This window comes from Medicago sativa, chromosome 5 (assembly GCF_051527215.1).
Source record: "Medicago sativa cultivar Bolivia chromosome 5, Bolivia_mono, whole genome shotgun sequence".
NCBI lineage: Eukaryota > Viridiplantae > Streptophyta > Magnoliopsida > Fabales > Fabaceae > Medicago > Medicago sativa.
In genome coordinates, this window is record NC_140753.1 from 12,820,808 (window position 1) to 12,845,900 (window position 25,093).

A 25,093-nucleotide genomic window follows, 5' to 3' on the forward strand; every position below is an offset into this window, starting at 1 on the left:
TTCTTTCTCTCACCCATCCCAAATGCCACCTTATAAGATATCATAATTTGTGTAATTGAGCAGAATGTAGTGTTAGACCTTAAAGATTTTACATAAATTGAACATGTAGTTTGGTTGAACTTTAATTTTTTTAAATACGATTCAATATTGGATGAGATGGTTGTTGTAAGCATACATTTGACATCACATTTATATATGTTTAATTTATTAACATACGTATTATTTCAACACAGGATAGAGGTGAAGAATTTCAATTGAAAGATATTGAAATTTCAATAGAAATTCTAAGTACTCACTCCAGGTTCTAACGAATTGCTTAGTAAAAGATGGGTACGATATATTTTTATCTTCTAGGTCATACACATCCTTCGCCGAACACTTCATTGTTATCTCCTTTGAGTACTTCAACATTTGAATTTCTATTGAAATTTCAATATATTTCAAGTGAGATTCAACGCCCATAAATTGTATTTAAATGAAATGTTAATAAATAAACATATCTAAATGTGATGCCAAATGTACCGGCGTTGAATCACATTTAAATATGTTTATTTATTAACATTTCATTTAAACCGTAAGAAACATGATTCAACGCCGATAAATTGTATAATCATGTTTCTTACTGCCAACCACCACATACAAGATCAGATTGCATTTTGGAGAGCTTAAAGTTCGAACTAGCTATGTGTTCAATCTATTCTTTTTCTAAATATGAAAGTAATGATCAACAAAAAACACAATTTTGCCTCATCTTAATATTTTGACACATCAACATATATTTACCTTTTTGTGTCTTTTGTAAGAGAAAATCCTATTTAGATGAGAGAGAAACTAACTTTCAAAAGATTGATACTTTTATATTGTTGTATGTAAACAAACTAAATTATTTTTAATAAAATAATTTTATTACGATAAACAAACACAAAATAGATTTCCATTTTTTATCAAATCTCTAAAAAGAATCTCTTAATTATTGAATGTCAAAATTTATTTTATTTCAATCTGTAACAAACAAGGCCTATGAGGTTTGTTATAATTTAAAAAAAAAAATCATTTTAAAGAGCATTGAATATGTTATTTGTAGTTTTTTTAAAAAAAAAAGATCAACAAAAAATCTAAAAACAACTTCAAATGAAAAGAGATTAGAATAACTTTTCAAAAAAATATATATTTTTAGAGGGGGAGAAAAGAAGTATCAAAAGATAAAGATAATTTTACGGGAAAAAATCGATTTTATATTGTTCTATGTAAACAATTATTTTTTAAATAAGTGATTGATATTACAATGAATACTGAATACTGATTCTTTATTGCCTTTGTGGAAAATAAGATAAGATGTCAAAGATGAATGGATATAAGGCACCAAAAGCAATAAGGAAATCGGAGAAAGGAACAGGCAGACACATTCCAATTGTTGCTCTAACAGCCCATATGCAATGTCTTGTGATGAAGCCAAATGCCTTAAGGTTGGCATGTATGCTTATTTAACAAAATCAATTCAGGGCCGTTCCTAGAGTTTTACGGGCCTTAGGCATAATACGAGAAAAGGGCCCCTTATATAATACGTCAAAAAAAAAATTAGCTCATTGTAGTGATTTTTTTATCTCTTCATTTTATTTTATTTTCCCGCTTTTCACTACCAAATAATTTTTTTTAGGCAACATATGAAAATTAATCAAATAGTTTATAGACACCAAAACAAAATAAAGTACCGTAGAAATGAACAATAGCACCTGCAAAATAATCAAGAATGTGTCTCACGTCGGTTTCATGATCATGCAATATCATATTCAATTTTGCTATCCTTTCAATCAATTCAAGAAAGTTGACATTACAATATGTTGCGGATTCGATGAGAAACTCACACCAATAACAACTTGATGTGTGGAGCAAGGGATAATTAAGCAACCAAAATCAAAGTGTATGGAACAGTTATAATCACAAGCCAAAAGTAGAAAACAACAGCGAGAGAAAAGGAAAGAGAGAACACAAAAGAATTTGTTGACCCAGTTCGGTCCAAATTGACCTAGTCTGGGGGAGAGAGCAGCCCTCCGATTCACTATATGATGAGTAACGTTACAAAAGAGATGGATTACAAGAATAAGTCTCCCGCCTAATTCTACCCAAATCCCAGCCTCTTCCCGTAACCAAGAGACTCAATCCTAATAGTGTTTCCCAAGGTGAATCAACCCACAAACCCTAGTTTTGTTCCAAAGAGACAAACTCTAAACAAACCCTAGTTTTGTTGTTGCCTTTCTAAACCCTTGTTTCAGCCCCCTCTATCTCTCAAGGTTTACACTGATACAATGTCTATATTTATAGTAAAAGTAACTCCCATAAAATTGTACCAAATCTGGCCCAAAAAATACGTTTCTGAAAAATAACAGCACGCAAAATCGGCCCCGATTTTCACCCCTAAGTTTCAAAATGATGTGATTTTGGTCCCTTATTAAAAAAATGAAAATTTTGTTCTCTATGTTTAAGGAAATATGCTCTTTTGACCCTCTAACTTTATGGAAATATGTTTTTAACCCTCTATCTTTACGGAAATAAGCTTTTTTGACCCTTTATTTTTACAAAAAGTTGCAAGTTTGACCTCCTGTTTTAGGACACGTGGTGTCTTCTCAGCTACTTTGCAATTCTGGTCATTTCTTGTATAGCTTAAACGAGAAGGTATTATATGGAAAATGTGTGTACGCCTGGATTCAACATGCATACTTAAGTTAGGAAAGTGTAATTGGGTTTTGTATCATTTTATTTTTGCCTCAAAACCGATTCAAATCTAAATTACACGGTGTCGAATAAGATTCCCTAAAAAAAAAAAATCTAAATTACACACTGTCGGAGTTTGTTTAACTTGTGTAACAGGTCATAATATTTTGCTCAGAAAAATGGTCCACTAGTTCATTATTGTCGGAGTTTCATTTACCACTGTCCCCATGCATGAGACCCAGTTCTCATTTTTCCTCTTATCCAACAACCAAACCCACTGAGCACCACAAACAAACTGAGTTCCGTTTCATTCTTTCTTCTGCACACCTTCACACTTCATTTCAACTGTCTTACAATTTTCTTATTCATCTTATATATGCCATTGATAAGTGTTTAAAAGTGATATATTTCATATAGGAGTTTAGGCATTTTAGTGACTTGTTTTGCAAGATTCTCTATGGAAAACTCCAATTATTGTGCAAATATGTCATTTATGCTTTTGAGCCTTATTCTACCCTTTTTGTGCAGGAAAATACAAGCAAGGAGCAAGAAACGTCAAAGTTCAAAGTCATACGCTATTAGCGTGTTCTACGCTATTAGCGTGATGAAGAAATACCCAAGTCCAGAAGGATACGCTAATAGCGTACCTGGAGCGAAGCAAAAGAGAAAGTTGTCAAGAACCACGCTATTAGCGTGAGATACGCTATTAGCGTAAAGACTCCAGAGAGCCACGCCAATAGCGTGGTTTGGGCGAAGCAGGGCAGAACGGGCAACGTGGCAAGCTTCCATTGGCCATTAAATAGGCCGACCTACTACGCTATTAGCGTATCTGGAGCTATTAGCGTAGGTGTAATAACTCAGCCCCTTTAAATAGCATTTTTTCCTCTCTTTTAGAGGTACTATTCCATTGTTATTTTTCATACATTCTAGAGAGAGGTTAGAGCTATTTCAAAGAGAGAAACACAAAGCAATTGGTTTAGGAGTAGATTTAATTCAAGATCGCTTTGGACACGAAGGATCTTGACATGGAATCTTCATCTTTCTTCATCTCTTGCATAGTTTACATGTCTATGTGTAGCTATCATCTACTTGTAGTATTGAGGTAATCAAACAAGCTATTATGTAATCTTTTGATCTTTTAATGTATAAGGTTCTAGCTTAATGATTCAATATTGTTGTTATTCTTGCTTTTAATGCTTTCAAAGAGATTCAAGATGATTTGGACACGAACTCTTGAATCTAGAACTAGAATAACAAACTATCTTAAGTTATATCACTCTTGACAAGTTTGTAAACCTTCGATAATTGCTTTTAATCAAGAATTTAATGCTTTCGGATACTTAATCAGGCTGGACACGGTCGATTAAGTTATCCGATCGACTTTGTTATCGTTTAAGGGATTTGGACACGAATGTTTAAACGATAACTTAGAAATAACGATGTCGCTTTGGACACGAAGGATGTTGTAGAAATGATTGTGATAATATTGGTTATAAAGCTAGAGTCTGTTAATCGATCGAGAGATTGCTGCTGTTATGCTTGCTCGTTATCTTATACCGCAAGCGAAATAGTTCGATCTCATCTCGTTTTTACTTTTATGTCGTTTAGGAACATAGTTTTACAAACAAACAACTTATACTCGATACCTTAATATGAACTATTGTGAAGACGCTTATGATATACGCAACTCCCTGTGGAGACGATATTAAAATACTTACTTTGTTTGATGCAAAATTACTACATCAAAATGGCGCCGTTGCCGGGGAGTAGCGGATAATTTCATAAGTATCGAAACAATTTTGTCATGTTAAGCAATTTTGCACAAAAACTGATTCTTGTAAATTTGTTGTACATATATACACATATACTTTCTTTTATGTTACTAATCACTTGGTCAAGTCGATGTGTCCAATCGAGAATTCAAAGGAATCTTAGAAAAGAAGGTCGTGTTAGCATCACGAATAGATTGGTCATTAAAGCTTGATGAGGCATGTGAAAGTCGTGTCACTTGCCGGTTGAACTAGAGCACAAAGCGTTTTGTGCGCACAAAGCGTTTTGATTTCTTAATTTTGACCAAGAGTAAGTGGGCGAATAGAGGAAGGTTCAAATACAAGAATGCGGAGAAATGCGCGACAAGCGTTGAATCCTCTAAAGTGTACAAGGAGAAGGTGAGCGCTATCATGGCAAGAGGATTGTGAAACAAAACTTTGAGCCCGGACAAATGGTGTTACTGTGTAATTCATGATCTCGGTTAATCCTGGGAAAGTTCAAGTCTAGGTGGTCTAATCTGTTTACAATCAAAGAAAAAAAGCCTTATGGAACGGTAGTGTAGAAGTTCCAATGACAAAGTCCGACTGGACGGGGAATGGGTAAAGATTGAAGCCCCACTTTGGTGGTGAAGTTGTTCGACAAACGTCGACAATTTCACTAATCGAGCCATGAATTCTTCATCGATAAAGGCGTCGAGTTAATGACGTAAAACAAACGCTTGCTGGGAGGCACCCAGTTTTGTAAGTATTTTTTTTTTTATGTTTATTGCATATAGTAGTAGTACTTAAGCATTGAAAGCTGAATTGAAACAACAAAGAAAAAAACTGATCCTGAAGCATCACGCTAATAGCGTACATTTCGCTATTAGCGTGGGAGCTACAGAGAGCTACGCTAATAGCGTGAGTTTGGCGTGGGAGAAAATTTTTTGGTGGGCCCAGGGGATTAACTCCCCTTAACTTCCCACAACTCCTCATTTTTCCCTTTTTACGGTTTCATTCTCTTTTCATTCACTCTCACACACAAAAACTTCTCTCACTCACACACTAACCCTAAAAATCAAAACCCTTTTCTTGTGGTTCAATTGGTTCCAAGCATTCATCCTTGCATCATTCATTCTTGCTTGCATCCAATCACTACACTAACAGGTTTGATTCTTCTTCCTTTCCTTGTTTTTGAATTGAGAAATACATGGTATGACATGATTAACAATGGTTAGGGTTAGGGTTAGAATTTTGCTTTGTGATTAGAGATTGTTATTCATTAATTATAGTTTGAAAAGGAACAAGAATCATAACCCACATGCAACAAACATTCATCTTTTGATTTTGACCCATTTTGAAAAAAATTGAAAAATAAGGGTTTTGAATGATTTGTGTGCCAATGTTATGATTCTGATTCCTTTTCAAGATTATATTGTGTTTTAGAGACATAGGATGAACCCTAGGGCTGAAAATTGCTGGTTTGTGCTGAGAAATTGCAGGAACAAGAATTTTGAAAATTTGAAAATTGCAGGTACGAAGAAATACGCTAATAGAGAAATCTACGCTAATAGCGAAATTTTTCCAGAAAATTTCGCTATTAGCGTGGCTGGCGCTAATAGCGTAGTTCTTCATACTTGCCCAGATTTTCAAAATTTTTGATGTTTTTAAATGACCAATTCTAGTTTGTGCTAATATTTTCTATGCAATATGTTGGTTTTTCCTGGTTTTGTTGCAGATGGCACATAAAAATGTTGAGAAAACTACCGGGACCAAACGTCCAAGAGGCAAAGCTGCCTCGACCTCAGCCACACCTGTAGCCCCAAACCGTTTCCCCACCCCTGTCCACTCTGCCAGGTTTAAGAAGATGGTTCAATACAAAACCTGGCACGAGAAAACTTTTGACATTCACCCCGATGGTGAACATTGTGACCTCCTTTACATTTTCACTGATCGTAAGTGGCATAAACTCCTTTTTCCTACAACTGAGATTAACACTGATTTAGTAAAGGAGTTCTATTGCAATGCTACACCTGATGCCTCACCCACTACCCTTGCTGATGCCTTTTCTTGGACTTCATATGTGAGAGGGAAGCAAATCCCTTTTGATAGGGATTCAATCAATGAATTCTTAGGCAATCCCTTAGTCCTTCCACCTTCAGAAGATCCAACTGTCCATCCTTTGTGTACTTATGCTAAGAGAAATGCTCAAGGAAACTGGTCCTATGAGCAAATTGAGCGGGACATTATGAACAAGGGTAGGTTCTTTGTGAAGAATGATAAGGGAGAGATCAGGCATGCTCTCACAAAAGAGATGAATGCTAAGGCCTGCTTAGTGTTCCAATTTCTTGTCCACAATGCTTTACCCCGAGCCCATACATCCGATGCCCCAAAAGCTGTCCTACCACTCATCTGGTGTATTATGAACAAAGTCAAGGTGGATATTGCTCGCATAATAGCCAATGAGCTGAAGGCTGTGGCGTTAAAGGTTGCCACCGGTGCTAAGAAGGTTGCACTTTTCTATCCTGGACTTATCATGGCCTTGCTTAAGGCCCATGGAGTACCCATTACTGGACCCTTTGATGAAGACATTGAGGGGACCATTACTGATACTTCTATCCGCACCTGGGAGAAGAGAGAGCAGCGATGTGCCCAAAGCCACTTTGATGATGATGAGGGTGGCCCATCTGAGGGCCCTGGTTCCTTTGATTTTTCAGGTTTGCAGACTTTCATGCTGGAGCAGCAGATGCATAACCAGTACGTGAGGGACCAGAATAGCTTCTTAATGGATCAGAATGAGGCAATTTGGAGGAGCAACATGGGCATACACCAGGACCTCTACAATGCTCACATGTATCCGGGGAATGCTGATTACCCGGTTATGACACCTGACCAGTACCAGAGCTATGTTCATTGGCCTGAGGGCAGGCCAAGTCCTTATGTGGGGGTGGCAGATGCTGTTGATGATGAGGCTACACCTGAGCCTGAAAATGCTGGAGGTGAAGATGATGATGTGGAGGAGGATCTAGAGATGGATGATGTTGATGCTGATGATGATCAGTGATGTGATCATGGTCTTTTTAGTGATGTTTTTTCTTTTCGCTTTCGAACTTTTGCTTTCCTTATTTCATGTTGGAACTTATTTAATTTGGTTGTATTTTGCACTTTGGTTATATTTTGTACTCTTCGAGCACTGTGGTTTTTAGTGCTCGACTTGATACTTTAGTACTTTATATTGTTGTGGTTTAATAATTTAGCTTTGTGGATTTTAACTTATGCTTTGGATGAAATTTTTGTTGTACATCTTGCTTGTGTCTCTCAAAAGAAAATTGCTCATGAACAAGAAATCTTAAAGTGCTCCATTGAGCCAAGGTTTGAGCAAAAGCAGGTGAGTGATAGTGATATTACTTGTGAGAAAGCGTAAGGCCAAGGTATTGGTTTCCTGTTATTCTAGGTTTTTAATAAGAATTTGAAACTTGTACTTTGCACAAAACATATATCATTTAATTCTTTTCATAAACATAAATATTTTTGAACCACTTAGTACTTAACATAAATGTGAGGTAGCTTCAATCTGTTGTATATATGCTGGAGACCGATAATCACCGTCTAACTTGTTTTAGTTATGTTAAATCTGATAATTATTTTGAACTGTTTGAAAGCATGGAAAGGATCAAGGCACTTTTTGAATTGAGAGTAACCTACTTGACCACATTAAGCCTACCTGTGAGAAGAGCGAGTATTTGATACCCCAATCTGAGCCTAATGAATCAAGTCCTCAAACGTGAACTGTCAATATTCATAAGCACAATGCTTAGTGAATTTGTCTGAAATTTTTCATAAATCCAGTTCATGCTTGTCTTTGAAAGGACTTTGATAATTTTTTAATTTGTTGAACCCTTAACCTCTTTGTACTTTGTCCCTTGCCTTAGGATAGGGGAACATTCAATTAGAGTTTTGTTGTATTCAAGTTGGGGAGAAAAGGAGGCATTATATGTCAAGTTCTGGTGAAGTTGTAAAATAACCTGACAACATTGAATCAAAGAAAAGTTGTACATTTGAAAAAGAAAAGAAAAAGAAGAAAAAGAAAGAAAAAGCAAAAATAGAATAAGTTGTCAAGGTTATTGTTTTGATTGTTAATCATCAAAGGTTGTAATTATTGGTAGGGAAGATATTGAATTTTAAGTTGTATTACAAAGAATGTTCCTCTTTGATAGGCTTTCTGATCAATTGCCCCACATATGACATTTCTTTTGTAGCTCGGCCAAGTTATAACCCTTGCAAGACCTTTTGATCCATGCTTTTATGCTTTTTGAGACGATATTTGGATGGACACCTAACTTAAATAGGATGTTAGCATGATTGTTGGATGTGTGTTCATTACCTCACTTATTGTTATCATAGTATTGCATTTACTTTTAAAGAAGTGTGTTAGGTGTGGTTCATAGATAGTTATGTTTATGTTTTGAAGTTTATGATGTATAGTTTGTGCTTAGGACATTTTTTCGCATTCTTAGTTTGCATCTAGAGTAGCGGAGGACTTCATGCTTGCCCGCGCAATCATATTTGAATCACCATTTGTTTATTTTTTGTTTTGAATTGTTTGACACCGTGTTGAAAACCTTGTCCAAAGCCTTGTTAGTTTCCTTTTCAATTGATTTGTTTGAGGACAAACAAAAAGCCAAGTTGGGGAGAGTTTGATAAGTGTTTAAAAGTGATATATTTCATATAGGAGTTTAGGCATTTTAGTGACTTGTTTTGCAAGATTCTCTATGGAAAACTCCAATTATTGTGCAAATATGTCATTTATGCTTTTGAGCCTTATTCTACCCTTTTTGTGCAGGAAAATACAAGCAAGGAGCAAGAAACGTCAAAGTTCAAAGTCATACGCTATTAGCGTGTTCTACGCTATTAGCGTGATGAAGAAATACCCAAGTCCAGAAGGATACGCTAATAGCGTGCCTGGAGCGAAGCAAAAGAGAAAGTTGTCAAGAACCACGCTATTAGCGTGAGATACGCTATTAGCGTAAAGACTCCAGAGAGCCACGCCAATAGCGTGGTTTGGGCGAAGCAGGGCAGAACGGGCAACGTGGCAAGCTTCCATTGGCCATTAAATAGGCCGACCTACTACGCTATTAGCGTATCTGGAGCTATTAGCGTAGGTGTAATAACTCAGCCCCTTTAAATAGCATTTTTTCCTCTCTTTTAGAGGTACTATTCCATTGTTATTTTTCATACATTCTAGAGAGAGGTTAGAGCTATTTCAAAGAGAGAAACACAAAGCAATTGGTTTAGGAGTAGATTTAATTCAAGATCGCTTTGGACACGAAGGATCTTGACATGGAATCTTCATCTTTCTTCATCTCTTGCATAGTTTACATGTCTATGTGTAGCTATCATCTACTTGTAGTATTGAGGTAATCAAACAAGCTATTATGTAATCTTTTGATCTTTTAATGTATAAGGTTCTAGCTTAATGATTCAATATTGTTGTTATTCTTGCTTTTAATGCTTTCAAAGAGATTCAAGATGATTTGGACACGAACTCTTGAATCTAGAACTAGAATAACAAACTATCTTAAGTTATATCACTCTTGACAAGTTTGTAAACCTTCGATAATTGCTTTTAATCAAGAATTTAATGCTTTCGGATACTTAATCAGGCTGGACACGGTCGATTAAGTTATCCGATCGACTTTGTTATCGTTTAAGGGATTTGGACACGAATGTTTAAACGATAACTTAGAAATAACGATGTCGCTTTGGACACGAAGGATGTTGTAGAAATGATTGTGATAATATTGGTTATAAAGCTAGAGTCTGTTAATCGATCGAGAGATTGCTGCTGTTATGCTTGCTCGTTATCTTATACCGCAAGCGAAATAGTTCGATCTCATCTCGTTTTTACTTTTATGTCGTTTAGGAACATAGTTTTACAAACAAACAACTTATACTCGATACCTTAATATGAACTATTGTGAAGACGCTTATGATATACGCAACTCCCTGTGGAGACGATATTAAAATACTTACTTTGTTTGATGCAAAATTACTACATCAGCCATCCATTCATGTCTTTCTTCAGTAAATTCCCTCAAACTTCACAATCATTTTTGAACAATGCAACATCAACAAAAAAACCGTCGAAAGCATTAAGGATACTTGACGTGTTCTTAAGTTTTAGAGGCGAAGATACTCGTGCTTCCTTCACTTCACATCTCCATGCTTCTCTTCAAAACTCTGGAGTTATCGTTTTCAAGGATGATCACTCGCTTCCAAGAGGAAATCGCGTCTCAAAATCACTACTGCAAGCAATAGAAGATTCTCGGGTTTCTGTTGTTATTTTTTCAAAAAATTACGCGGAATCACAGTGGTGTTTGAAAGAAGTGGAGAAAATTATGGAGTGTCATAGAACCATAGGACAAGTTGTTTTGCCAGTATTCTACGGTGTAGATCCATCAGAAGTGCGTCATCAAACTGGTCAATTTGGTACTGCATTTCAAAATCTTTTGAAAAGCATTGCCAAGATGGAACACAAGTGGCATTTAGATGACGCACTTAGTCAACATTTGGAAACACGGTGGAGAACGGCGCTTCGCGAGGCAGCTGGCCTTGCAGGATTTGTAGTCCTAAACTCCAAGTAACTTCATACAATAGTTTCTACTTTCAAATTATTTAGTTTTCATTGCAGTTTATTATGTGCTTGGATCATTAATTAGGACATGTTTAAATTTGTGATAAAAACTTGTGAGACTGTTTGAAAGAGCTTATGAAATCAGTTTATGACAAGTCTTTAAGCTGTTTTGAGCATATTCATAGCTTATAAAAATAGCTTATAGTTTAAATGAACACGGTTTTACTTTATTTTATCTTTTGTTATAGAAATAGTTTATACATAAGTACTTATATGATAAACACTTATAGTTATACTACAAGCACCTGATTATGCTAAATAGTAACAAGCTAGATATATGCACACACAGTTTCATCCAACTTACTGGACAAGACTTTGAGCCTTATTGCAACTTTTTTTTAGACAGTCTAACTCGCACATAGAGCCTATGGCAAGACATAATTTTCTTTACTCGAATTTTCTTTACTTTTGACTTATACATATTTGCACCTTTTGTTTGATTCATTTTTTGTAGAAATGAAAGTGAGGCTATCAAAGATATTGTTGAAAATATTACACGATTGCTTGACAAGACAGACTTGTTTATTGCTAATAATCCAGTAGGGGTTGAATCTCGAGTGCAAAATATGATTCAATTGCTAGACATCCAACAGTCAAATGATGTTCTCCTAATAGGGATGTGGGGTATGGGAGGTATTGGTAAAACTACCATTGCCAAAGCGATTTACAATAAAATTGGTTGCAGTTTTGAAGGTAGAAGCTTCCTTGCAAATATTAGGGAAGTTTGGGAGCAAAATGCTGGACAAGTGAATTTACAAGAACAACTTCTCTTTGATATCTGCAAAGAAACAACAACCAAGATACAAAACATTGAGTCGGGAAATATTATAGGGTTAATACGTTTTTACCCCCTGTAATATAGGCGAGTTTCGGTTTTCCCCCCTGTAAAAAAGATTCTTTCGATTCCAACCTTGTAATATAAAGATTCCGTCGAAAACCCCCCTGGTCGAATATTGGACCCCCCAGCTGATGACGTGGCGTGACGTGGCGCGCTGAGTCACCCTCTTCTGCTGACGTGGCGTGCTGACTGTATAATTAATTTTATTTTTTATTTTTTTTATAGGGTACACGTGGCATTTGTCATTTGTTTATGTCTTTACCCCCTGTAATTTAGGCGAGTTCCAGTTTTCCTCCCTGTAAAAATTTTAAAAATAAAAAATAAAATCTGGAAAATTTTAAAAAATAATTATTTTTTAAAAAAAAATGCTGGAAAATTAATAAAAATTGAAAATAATGAAAAAAATACTGAAAAATTTTAAAAAATTAAAAATCTAGAAAAAAAAATTTCGCATGACATGTGTGTATATACATACCACATCATTAAATCATTTTAATAATAAAAATTAAAAATTGAAAATCTTTTAAAAATAACAAAAAATCAGATTATTTTTTTAAAAAAATAAAAGATTGGTTTTTTTTTTAAATTTTAAAAATAACAAAAAATCAGATTATTTTTTTCGAAAAATAAAATAAAAAAGCGAAAAGACATTTAGATTTTTTTTTGAAATTTAAAAAATTGGAAAAAAGTTCGGATTTTTTTTTAAATTTAGAAGATATTTAAAAATACTGGAATTTAATTTTCAAAATAAAAAAAAGTTTAGATTTTTTTGCGAAATAAAAAAACTGGAAAATATTTAAAATTTTAAAAATCTGGATCAATAACTGGAATCTATTTGATAAAACATAAACCGTTGGATTTTAGACGTCTATTGTAAATAATAGTGCACTATAACTACCCGATATTTTTTTCCTTTCTTCATCGTATTCTCTTATCACCTTCATCATCTTCATCAATATTAATAAAAAAATCATAACCCTGAAAAATTTCGTCAATATTCAGGATGTATGTTAATGGGGGGTTGCCTTAGGAAAACATGTTTTTTTACAATAATAAATAAATTACTGAAGAATAAAATTGGTTTTGAAATATGATTAGAGAAATGATTAGGTCTTTCGTATCATCTATTCATCACTTATTAGTAATCTGCACCTAAATCATATGATTGTTAATCGGTTTACGACAATTAAAAAAACAGCTCAGATCAATCCCTTAACTCAAAGCCCTTTTCTCTAATTATAATTCCCTAAAATCAATTATATTGGGTATTATAATTCCCTAAAATCAATTATATTGGGTAAGAATCATAAAAGCATTACGTACAATTTATACTGAATAAACTATAATAACTTTCATGGTCATGAGCTAGAACAAAATCATTCATTTATGACCCAATCATAAAGGAATTAGTTAGACATCATCAAAGGAATAAACAACATAAAAGAGAAAATAAACCGGAAGACTGAACAATTTTTTTTATTTTTTTTATTTTCAATTTTTATTAATTTTCCAGAATTTTTTTTAAAAAAATAATTATTTTTTAAAATTTTCCAGATTTTATTTTTTATTTTTAAAATTTTTACAGGGGGGAAAACTGGAACTCGCCTAAATTACAGGGGGGTAAAGACATAAAAAAATGACAAATGCCACGTGTACCCTATAAAAAAATAAAAAAATAAAAATAATTATACAGTCAGCACGCCACGTCAGCAGAAAAGAATGACTCAGCGCGCCACGTCACGCCACGTCATCAGCTGGGGGGTCCAATATTCGACCAGGGGGGTTTTCGACGGAATCTTTATATTACAAGGTTGGAATCGAAAGAATCTTTTTTACAGGGGGGAAAACCGGAACTCGCCTATATTACAGGGGGGTAAAAACGTATTAACCCAATATTATATTAAGGGATAGACTCTGCCGTAAAATAGTACTTCTCGTACTTGATGATGTGAATACCCTGGATCAACTGAATGCTTTGTGTGGAAGTAGTACATGGTTTGGTTCAGGGAGCAGAATAATCATCACAACCCGAGATTTGCATATACTTAGAGGGAATAGGGTTGATCAAGTATACAAAATGAATGAAATGGATCAAAGTGAATCACTAGAGCTTTTTAGTTGGCATGCGTTCAAGCAACCGAGTCCTGGAGAAGATTTTGTGGGAATGTCCAAAAATGTAGTTGAGTATTCTGGGGGATTGCCGCTAGCTCTAGAAGTTCTTGGATCATATTTGTTTGAAAGGGGGGTAGCCGAGTGGAAATGTGTATTGGAAAAACTCAAAAAAATCCCCACTCAAAGTTGTGTGGAAAGAAACTCAGGTATTTATTTTGATTTTAGTTTTTTGCTCTTCATGAGTTGTTTTCACTTTTCAAATTCATAGATGAAATTTAAATTAAGCTCCTCAAATTGAATTACTATTTTATTATTTGGTACTTTTCTCCCCTAAGCTTTCTCTATAAAATTTATGTTCTTGCAGAAGATGGAGAAGCTAAAAATTCTCAATCTTAGCCACTCTCATCATCTGACACAAACTCCAGACTTTTCAAACTTGCCTAATCTTGAAAAGCTAGTACTCAAAGATTGTCCGAGGTTGTTAGAGATTTCGCATACTATAGGACTTATGAATAAAGTTCTTTTGATAAATTTGGAAGATTGTATTAGCCTTCGGAGCCTTCCAAGAAGTATATACAAGTTGAAATCTCTAAAATCTCTCATTCTTTCCGGGTGTTTAATGATTGACAAGTTGGAGGAGGACTTAGAACAGATGAAATCTTTAACCACTCTGCTTGCAAATAACACTGCAATAAAAAGAGTACCATTTTCATTAGTAAGGTCAAAAAGCATTGGATATATTTCTTTGTGCAGCTATGAAGGATTTTCGCGTGATGTGTTTCCATCTATCATTCAGTCTTGGATGTCACCAACAAATAATTTTCAGTCCCCATTTCAAACATCTACCACTATGTCATCTCTAGTTTCTTTAGATGTACCATATAGTAGTTCCCACAAACTAGCATCAATATCCAAGAACCTTCCAGGTCTTCGAAGTCTTTGTGTGGAGTACGGATCCAAACTTAGATTTTCTCAAGATGTGACAACCATTTTGGATGCCTTGTATGCCAAGGAATTGGAATCAGCTGCAACTACATCACAAGTATCAAATATAAACAATTCTGCATTAATTCAATTCTGCAGTCAAGTGCATGTTTCAGGTTCAAAAAATTCCATGAAGTCTCTATTAATTCAAATGGGAATGAATTGCCAATTAACTAATACTCTGAAAGAGAAAATTTTACAGGTTTGACACACTGCCTCTCTCACTTGCATGCATACAATTAAATTTTTTACATACATACATTTAACTTATAATATGCATACTTCATTTTATTGAAAAAATGTTACGAACTTTCTAAAATTTATGTTCATTTTAAATTGCTAACAATGAGATGAAAGACTGATGCAGTTTTCAATTTTACAGAATCTAGATATCAACGGCGCTGGTGGTTGTTTGCTCCTTGGTGGTAGTTATCCAAATTGGTTAACTTTCAGTTGCGAAGGTCCTTCCGTAACTTTTAAAGTTCCTCAAGTGGAAGGGCGAAACTTGAAGTCGATGATGTGCATTGTCTATACTTCAACCCCAGATAACACAACATCAGATGGACTAAAAAATCTGTTGGTGATAAATCACACAAAGACTACCATTCATCTCTACAAGAAGAAGCATTAACCTCTTTTGAAAATGAGGAGTGGCAGAATATTGTATCAAATATAGCACCTGGTAACAAAGTGGAGGTGGTGGTTGTTTTTGGGAGCTATTTCATTGTCAAGAAAACCATAGTTTATCTCATATATGATGAAAATGAACCTGTTGTTAGGAGGACCTCTCCTCAAGTGGAGCCCACATATGACTTGGAAGAAAATAAAAAGAAGAAAATTCGTGTGGAATAAGCAAACAAAGGGTTGGATTAAACAGCCTAGAAATGTAGAGTTTTTTTTTTACCTTATACTAACATCAATACTTGCAGCTTGACATGTGCAATCTTAAATATAGCTCAGTTTTGTTGGCTGAACAAACTTGTACCAGTAAACAACTGCAGTGTTCTTCGTCTGTGCATATATATGACTTTTGCTAAAAGAAGATCTTTCTATGTATTCATAATTACAAATTTTTATTACATATTTGCCTAATAAGTGTACATATAATATAAAGGTAGAGTGATCTATTTTACAATAAATCTTTGCCCTTTTTTGAAAAGCTTATTTGTCCTATAAGCATCTAAGTTGAATTTTGATTATAAAAGCATTGTGATGTCTTAATTTCCTCTCCTTAGTATATAGGTAGGATATCAAATTGATGAATTAGAATAAACTGTTTCACTTTCACTACATTCAACAGTAATTTATCGGCCACCTCTTGCGATAGTTACTTACTAGGATGATCAATTGATCTTATACAATGCCAATATTATCCAACTCCATATATATTGTACTCAATGTTATCCAAAACATTTAGAATCCCTATTTTATTTTTTTCCAACTTACTAGCTCATTTCTTTATGACTTAAGATATTGACCATGATCCATTTTTGTATTAACCAAAGGTATATGTGAAAAATTAAAAAGACTTTGTAATATATCCATGAGGGGTTTGTGATTTACTTGATTGATAATGTCTCCGTTTTAGATTTTGTTTAATTCTTTTATATTGTTTTGAGTAAATTGGATTCAACAATTGAACTAACTTCGCCTCAAAAACAATTGTAATTTGTACTTATGTTGGAATTTTTTGAGAAATGAAATATAATAGACATATTGCCAACGAAATTTGAGATTTTACGTACTAATATCAAATAATTATTATTCACCTCATTTCATACAATTAAGCTTCTACAAAAAGAATAAATAACAACTCTAATAGCTTACAATCACCAAACAGTCGTTGTAGTAAGTATTCCCGCCTGTCACGCGGGTGACCCGGGTTCGATCCCCGGCAACGGCGTTTTATAAACCTTTTTTTCTATTTTATTTTTCAAATTAATATTAAAATAATGAAAAAGAAAGGAAAAAATGGCCCATGCAGGTTTCGAACCTGCGACCTTCGCGTTATTAGCACGACGCTCTAACCAACTGAGCTAATGGGCCACTTGAATACAATGTGAAGTAAGTATTATTTAACCACTAAAGAATATACATCCACTAATTAATTTTCAATGCTTTATCCTTCTTTTTTATCATCAATCAACCCTGTTTATTTCAGGGGATTGTCGCCTTATACTTATATACACTGTGAAATATGTGATTTGTTTCAATTTTTAAATTAAATTTGGGACAAGTAGAATTGGTTTGGTTTATCATTCAACATCACTTATGGGTATTTTATTTAACATTTCTCAATTCCAAACGTTCATGATAATTTTCAAAAGATAAATGTATCAAATGAGAGCATACAATAAAAAGTAAATTATATTTAAGCAGTATATGTATGAATGCTTCTGCACTTCACAACTTATTTGTACATGATGATATGTTTTTTATGAGGAACGAATAAAGTACAGTACAATTTAATGTAGTATATTTCAAACAAAAAAAATAATAATGTAGTAATAATGTTTCAATTGATTTTTTTGTTGAGCTCAAGTAAGTAACCCAGGATCACAACAGTTGAGGCAATAACCATTCCTAACGCTGCCTTAGCCAATTGAGAACGATAACTGCCACCGGGATTGAAGCCTAATTCAGAGAGTTTCTTGTGTGATGTTGCATAATCTCTAAAAAATGCATTCTCATCCTAGTAAAATTCAAAATCATTATTAGCCACAAAAAATACATAATACTATAGTATAAAATAAAATAGAGAACAAAAGATTGTACCAAAAAAAAAAAAAATAGAGAACAAAAGAAAACATAGTAAAGACAATAACCTTAGCATAGAGTTCAACATATTTGCGGAATGCAGGATCATCAACTAGAGCCTTGTCTGTAGGAAGCTTCAATAAATCTTTTGATTCCAATTTCATTAGTTCCCTGTTTATGTTAATCTTGTATTAAATATCAAACTTTCATACATTATTTTAAATAAAGAAATTAACATGAAACAAATCATCTTACACAAAATAAGAGTTATCAAACTTGAGAGGGTCTCTAGTCCATTGACCTTCAAAGTTAGAGCGATCTTTATGTGCCTTACCCTTATCAATTGAAATGAATGAGATTAAATTAAATTATATATTCTTCAAGAAATATAATAAAGGAAGTGTTTGAATTATTATGGTTGGTAATTAATTTGTACCAAAGTGTGGCCTCCGGAGAGAGCTACAATGTCTTTATCAGTGAGACCCATGCGATAAAAGATCTCTCTTAAATGTGATGCACCTGAAATATAGTTTTTTATACAATAATAAATGAAATACTATTTTGCGTAATTTTGAGTTAAGTTTCAAGATTGAACAACATGATTTAATTACCTTGTTTGGCATCTGGAAGGCGACCTTCTTGTGGAGATTCCAATGAATCCTAATTCAAAATAAAACACCTCATAATACTACTATAATAATATAATAAAGCTAGATTGTTACTAAATCATGAGGCTAATTAAACAAAGCATGATTTGTATTGCATTGAATGATGAATGATGAATGTACTAGTACCTTTCTTCCGGGAACAAAGTGAATAGTTGGACCACCAGTGACCTCTACAGCCACAACCCCAGCTAGCTGAAATACATATAAATATTTTTTCTTACATAATACATACGTGAACACCCTTTTTAGCACACATGCGAGGACCGATTAATCATGTGTAAAAATATGGTTGATACTGTTGAATAAATTATTAATTTTAATTCATATTCAATTTTGTGGTTAATTCAACTACATGACTAACCTTTGACAAAAACAAACTACATGACTAACCATAATCTTTAACTTAATCTAGATTAACCAATCATTTATTCAAGTGAATTAACCATATTTTTGCAGTTGATTATGTAGACGTTCAAGTGTATGAAAAACTCGATGTCCACGAAACATTTTTGTACATAATATGACTCCATGACTCCACACATTAATATCTTGATTATAAATTATTACAAAAAAAAAATTATAAAATAACCTGGTAAAGGTCCGCATATGAAACTTTGGGGTGTTTAACCTTCACTTCCTCTGTTTCTCAAAACAAAAAATATTAATAACAATAAGATTAATAAGCAAAAAATTGGAGATTATTAATTTAAGTCAAAATTAATTAAACAAATTAAGGTCACCACCGTCTCACTGACCACATAATTCAACAGCTGTTTTCAAGCCCTTGTTAGCAGCATGGTTCAGCTCTTGTTGATTCCTTATAGAACCATTTGGACCCCCTGTTCTTGTTTTTGCGTCGTATGTACCAGCATCATGCCACCTATAAATCAATACTATATATTATACAATTTATGTATATGTTATAGTAAAAGGTTTGTGAAGTTGAAATTAATGTAACAAACGTACGCTAATCGTAGCATGAGAGGAGCACATTTTTTATTGTTGATAAGAGAACGAAGATCACGACGAGCCTCCTCGATTTCTTTAACATACTCTGCATCAACTGCATATTTAGCCATACTTGCAAGGCTTTGGTTAATTTCTGAGAGAGGGTTTTGCTTGTTATGATTATGAAAGGGTTGGTTAATCTTGATTTATTTATAAGAAGAGAATGAAGAAGATGCTGATTATGCTGACATGCAAGTAAAGGATAGATTTCATTCTTTTTATTGCTTTGCTTTGCTGCAACAAGACGAAAAGTAAGTTGTTTTTTTTATCTTGCCTTCACAAGGGAGAAGATTCGATAAACATCTATCATATTTCGCTGATGGTCATTCAAAATTCTAGAAAATTAAGTTGCAATCATAGAATAAATCATGTTAAAATCAACACTACAAAGCTTTCTTTATAATACAAATTCATTCATCTAGGAGAACTCAAAAATTATATTGGATGAGGATTTTAGGGCGTTTACATAAATTCTTTAAATTTAATTTATTTATTTTTTATGTTTAATTTATGTTGTTATAATATTCTTAAAATTAAAAATATATATTAATCATAAACATTAATTTATCATTCTCTTTCAAAAAAATACTCTTTCAAAAGAACTCAAAGTTTTTTCCATTTTCTCCTATATTTTCAACCTTTAAATCAAGAAATTTACATAAGAGTAAAGAGAAGCCAAATGCAAGTCATGCAAAGAGAATATCTATGAGAGATAACAAAGTGATACTTTGGTTTGAAGTTGAGGACACAGGCTGTGGTATGCACCTTAAAATTTACATTTCATGAACTGTCTCCTTTTGTCAAAATAAAATAAGTCCACGAATAAATCACATTTGTTTATTTCCTATGTTGTGGTATAGGTATGGATCCAAGCAAATGGGATTCTGTGTTTGAAAGCTTTGAGCAAGCTGATCCATCAACTACTAGACTGTAAGCAATTTAATTTTTTTTAACATAGACTACATAAGAAATGAATTTGATGCAGTTATTTGTCAATGTATATAGTCAATGATCTCGGTAGTTTGTGAAGATCATACAATTGAAATTTTGGAGTTTATGAGTTGTTGAATTCATGATGTGAGTCATCTGATCTTTATCCAACGATTTAGATCAGCCGACTGCAATGACTGTAGAAATTAAGCGTCCTCAATGTTTGTTTTTTCTTACAAATGATGTGAATTTACTGATTTCTGAATCCTTTACTTATTTCAGGCATGGAGGTACTGGTCTAGGTCTTTGCATCGTTAGGAACTTGGTGAGTAAGATCTCAATGTCTAAAGTTTCAAAATAAGTAAACTATAATATCATTCTTTATTAGTGTATTTTCTGAAGAAGAAAAAAAGGCGAACAAAATCAAGATAAAAAAAATTCACATTTCCTTTGGTAAACTAGGTCTAAAAGTCAAACATGAGCCGCCCGATGTTGATCCTACAGTCCAAATCGGGGAATGTGTGATTGTGTGATTGTTTTTGAGGTTGCTTATTTAAATATAAGTTCCTTTTATTTTTGTTGGATGGCAGGTTAATAAGATGGGTGGAGAAATCAAGGTTACCAAAAAGGAGGGTCAGGGAACATTGATGAGATTATGTTTGCTTCTTAGTGCACCAATGGATGTCACAGAGCAACATGCTTTAAATTTGACAGACAATGGCTTAGTGGTGAGTATATTATTCTTATTTGCAAATAATACTTTAAAATAAATATAATTCATCTTAAAAAATGTACATTTCACTAAAAGCAAGAGAAATTTAAGGATAACAAATAGGTTATTAAATACTAAGTGTGAATGCAGGTATTGCTTGCACTACAAGGCAATATGGGTAGAATAATAACATCGAAGTGGTTAACCAAAAAAGGGGTGTGCACAATGGAAGCATCTGAATGGAATGGACTAACACAAATTTTGAGGGAACTCTTTCATGCAAGAAGTTCAATGCATAACAATAACAACTTTGATGCACACTATCCAATAAATCTTGAAGGATTTAAGTCTAAACTACTAAGCATCAAAGATATGAGGAATCCAATTTTTGTCATCGTTGTTGACATTGGTTTGCTTGACTTAAGCACAGATATATGGAAAGAACAACTTAACTTCCTTCACAAGTATTTTGGAAGAGCGAAATTTGTGTGGATGCTGAATCATGACACATCAAATACCATAAAGACGGAGCTTCGTCGGAAAGGACACTTACTAATGGTTAACAAACCTCTATACAAAGCAAAAATGATTCATATTTTGGAAGCTGTTATAAAAGAGAGAAATCTTGAGTTGCAAAAGAAAAACATGAAAGAGGGTGATTTGCATGAGTTTCTTGAGATTGATTCTACTCAATTTGAAGCTGCTACTAGCTCTGATGATTCTGATATATCTGAAATTAGTCAAAAACCAATTTTAAAGTTAACCGATGAAAATGAACATTTGGAAGAAAATAATCCAAGGGAAGAAGAATCTTGTACCTCTGAAGACAACAAAGCTAAAGAAACAAACTTTGCAACACAAGCTTATGATAGGGTGACAAGGTCAAGAAAGGAAGTGAATGATAAGAAATCACTTGAGGGGTTAAGGATTTTGCTTGCAGAAGATACACCAGTAATTCAAAGGGTTGCAACAATAATGCTTGAAAAAATGGGAGCTGTTGTTGTTGCTGTAGGTGATGGACAACAAGCAGTGGATGCTCTTAATTATATGGTAAGTGCTGAAGATTGTAGAAGAGAGTCTCTCCAGAAGGACAAAAATACAAGATCACAAACAGAAATTTTGACTTGCCATCAATATGATTTGATCCTAATGGATTGTCAGGTATGAACCAGAATAACAGTATTAGGACTTGTTTGAATTGACGCATTTGAGCTTATTTACTGGCATAAGCACTTGTGAAATTGTTTGACATAGGTCATGTTTGGATAAATAGTTTAATCAGGCACTTATATATAAATTATTTCTATAATATAAAATTACACTTGTGTTGGCCGGTGGTGTTGGCTTGAGAGACCTTGAAGTGTGCTTCTCTAAAGGTCTCAGGCTCAATTCTCCCCGGTGCCTATTTCAGTGGGCTAGTTTAGCTTCTTAAAAAAAAAATCAGTCAAATTATTTTCATACAGGCTATAAAATGTTATCAAGTATTGCTCCAATAGGTAGCTTTTTTATATCTAATAAGTGAATATCAGGTTAAATATACTAATGCTTTATCTGTGTTTGTGGAAAATTAGATGCCAAAGATGGATGGATATGAGGCAACAAAAGCAATAAGGAAATCAGAGGAAGGAACAGGCAAACACATTCCAATTGTTGCTCTAACAGCACATGCAATGTCTTGTGATGAAGCCAAATGCCTTAAGGTTGGCATGGATGCTTACTTAACAAAGCCAATTGACTTCAAGCTTATGGTCTCAACCATTCTCTCACTCACTAAACCAACAACCTAGAAATGTACATAGTTGTAATCTGAAATATAGTTCAATTTTCCTTACTGAGTTCACTAGTATCAGTAAACGGCTGTAGTGTTATTTATGTGTGCATATGATATGATTGCACTTTGTTGAAGGAATAACTCTTTGTATATCCATAACTATAAACCTAATAGAAATAAATGTATATAGAAAGGTATATATAATGATCCATTTTGCAATAAATTTTTGTCATATAATCATCTGAGTTGAATTTTGATTATGAAAGTGTGTTTGTTATTCATAAATTGTACTTTACAAGTTACAACTACTAGTCAATGATAGTACTTGGTAGTCACATGCCTCCTCACATAACATAGCCTAAGACCAACTGCTCATTTGTCACAAAATACAAAATAAAACCAACAGCTCAAGATTAACACGTAAGATAGATCCAATGGTTCAGATTAATCCCTAACAACTCCCTCTTCTTCTCACCTCTGCACCCATGTCCTCTTATTTTTGTCGAAACTCTCTTTATTCTTGTATATATGGCAATGGCAAGGGTATGCAATTTACATGTAATAAGGCTTTCAACTTGATCCACCCTTCCTTTTTTTCTTTCTTTCTTTGTAGTTCTTATCTTCAGCTTCTCATTCCATCAAACATGATCCCTTCATTTTTATTGTTAATTTTTTTCTTTTTGAACATCATGTTTTTTCATTTTAATTGTTAATGTTAACACTATTTTATGTTTTCGAAAGGGTGGCCTAATTTATCTTTTCTTGCTTCTAGTCTTTGAGACTTACAGCATTATTTACTATGATATATATTTCCAATGATTCTTGTCTAATATAGTGGTATAATTTTTATTTTATTTTTTATATTCAGAACTTTTATTTATAAAGAGAAAACTAAGCACAAAATATGTAAAGGCCCTTCAAATCCAACAATTACTTATAAGAGTACACATTGCCTATCACACAACAAAAGCATGAGAAGATAATTCTTGGGCAATAATCTTTTTTTTCTTTTTCTTTTCCTTTTCCTTTTTTATCTTCAAATTTTCAAACTCCTTATAAATTATGTCTCTTCAAATTATAAAGTTAGACTTTTACTACTATATGTATTCTTCATGCCAAACTATTGAATTCAGTTTTGGAGAAATTGGTTACAAACTATTTGAAGCCAAACGTTAAAAGTAATAGCATTCTTCCTTTATTAAAACATTGTTTCATCTTTGCATTATTATTTATTCCATTGAACATGTTATTTTATGATTATTTATTTTGTTTTATATATTTGCTTATTTTTTTAATGCCAAAAAGAATATATATAAATTAAATAACATAGAATCAAGAGTACAAGGTTCAAGAGTATTAAAAGTACCCCAAAAACAAACAAAAGAAAACAAAATATCCAACAAACTCCCAAGAGAAAAGAAAACCAACAAGATATCAGATATTATGTGGTTAGTTCAATGCACACTTACTATTTTTAAAATGAGATTTTAATCTGTATAGGTTTTCGGTCACTGTATTTATAGGATTTCAGTTGTTATAAGATGGTGGCATTTAGGGTGGGTGAGGGAAAGAATTCCCCATCATGGGAAAGTGGTTTTTAACCATTGGATCAAATAGAAACACTGATCTTATTATAGTCTCCCCATATTAGATTTTTTCCCACTTTATCTTCAACCTCTCAACCATGAAACAACCCAGAAAAAATTTGCTTTTTAAGTAAAAATCTCAGGGAGGAATAGCTCATCAACGAAAATCATCAAATATGACATTTAATGCCCATTAATAGATTAATTCCCATCACCTTCTCCACCCTTTTTTTCTTTCCTTTTTACCAGATCTAAATCCTTTTCTTCTCCACCATAAATCCATTTCCTCATCTTCTTCTCTTTACAACTAACACTACCACTCAACTGAACATTCAAACGTGAGACTTCCAACTGCTGCTATATGCATGTTTGACTTCACCTTCGTGAAACATAAAGTTGATTTTGGAAGCATAAAATTGTTGTTCATAATTATTTGACATGTTTAAATGTTGATGATTCAAATTGATTTTACCTCTAATTATCTAAAGAGCAAGAACAAATGCACACTACTTAAGCGATTTGGATTCCACTCTGTAATTAATCTGGACAACACAAACTGCGATGTGAAACTAA

At 33.5% G+C, this 25,093-nt stretch overlaps 3 protein-coding genes and 1 non-coding gene across 4 annotated transcripts; 2 read left to right on the forward strand and 2 right to left on the reverse strand.

The window, feature by feature from the left end:
* The first annotated feature begins 10,519 nt into the window (after nucleotides 1-10,519).
* On the forward strand, nucleotides 10,520-15,296 carry LOC146920159 (disease resistance protein RPV1-like). Its single transcript, XM_085711115.1, has 4 exons — nucleotides 10,520-11,100; nucleotides 11,609-11,986; nucleotides 13,982-14,255; nucleotides 14,469-15,296. Exons 1-4 carry the CDS (start codon nucleotides 10,532-10,534, stop codon nucleotides 15,294-15,296), a joined length of 2,049 nt encoding a protein of 682 aa, XP_085567241.1. The 5' UTR covers nucleotides 10,520-10,531.
* Nucleotides 15,297-17,060: 1,764 nt separating this feature from the next.
* On the reverse strand, nucleotides 17,061-17,134 carry TRNAI-AAU (transfer RNA isoleucine (anticodon AAU)). The gene has a single exon. It is a non-coding gene; the product is annotated as a tRNA-Ile (tRNA).
* A 303-nt stretch (nucleotides 17,135-17,437) lies between these two features.
* LOC146920161 (L-ascorbate peroxidase 3-like) lies at nucleotides 17,438-19,645 on the reverse strand. Its single transcript, XM_085713585.1, has 9 exons — nucleotides 19,480-19,645; nucleotides 19,269-19,393; nucleotides 19,103-19,152; nucleotides 18,640-18,705; nucleotides 18,457-18,505; nucleotides 18,282-18,364; nucleotides 18,101-18,180; nucleotides 17,914-18,016; nucleotides 17,438-17,780 (listed from the first exon to the last, which is right to left on the reverse strand). The coding sequence occupies exons 1-9, from the start codon at nucleotides 19,590-19,592 to the stop codon at nucleotides 17,604-17,606; spliced, it is 846 nt and encodes a 281-aa protein (XP_085569711.1). The 5' UTR covers nucleotides 19,593-19,645; the 3' UTR covers nucleotides 17,438-17,603.
* Nucleotides 19,646-20,226: 581 nt separating this feature from the next.
* LOC146920162 (histidine kinase 1-like) lies at nucleotides 20,227-23,171 on the forward strand. Its single transcript, XM_085711117.1, has 6 exons — nucleotides 20,227-20,278; nucleotides 20,382-20,451; nucleotides 20,734-20,776; nucleotides 21,042-21,179; nucleotides 21,314-22,324; nucleotides 22,735-23,171. Exons 1-6 carry the CDS (start codon nucleotides 20,227-20,229, stop codon nucleotides 22,948-22,950), a joined length of 1,530 nt encoding a protein of 509 aa, XP_085567243.1. The 3' UTR covers nucleotides 22,951-23,171.
* The last annotated feature ends 1,922 nt before the right edge of the window (nucleotides 23,172-25,093 follow it).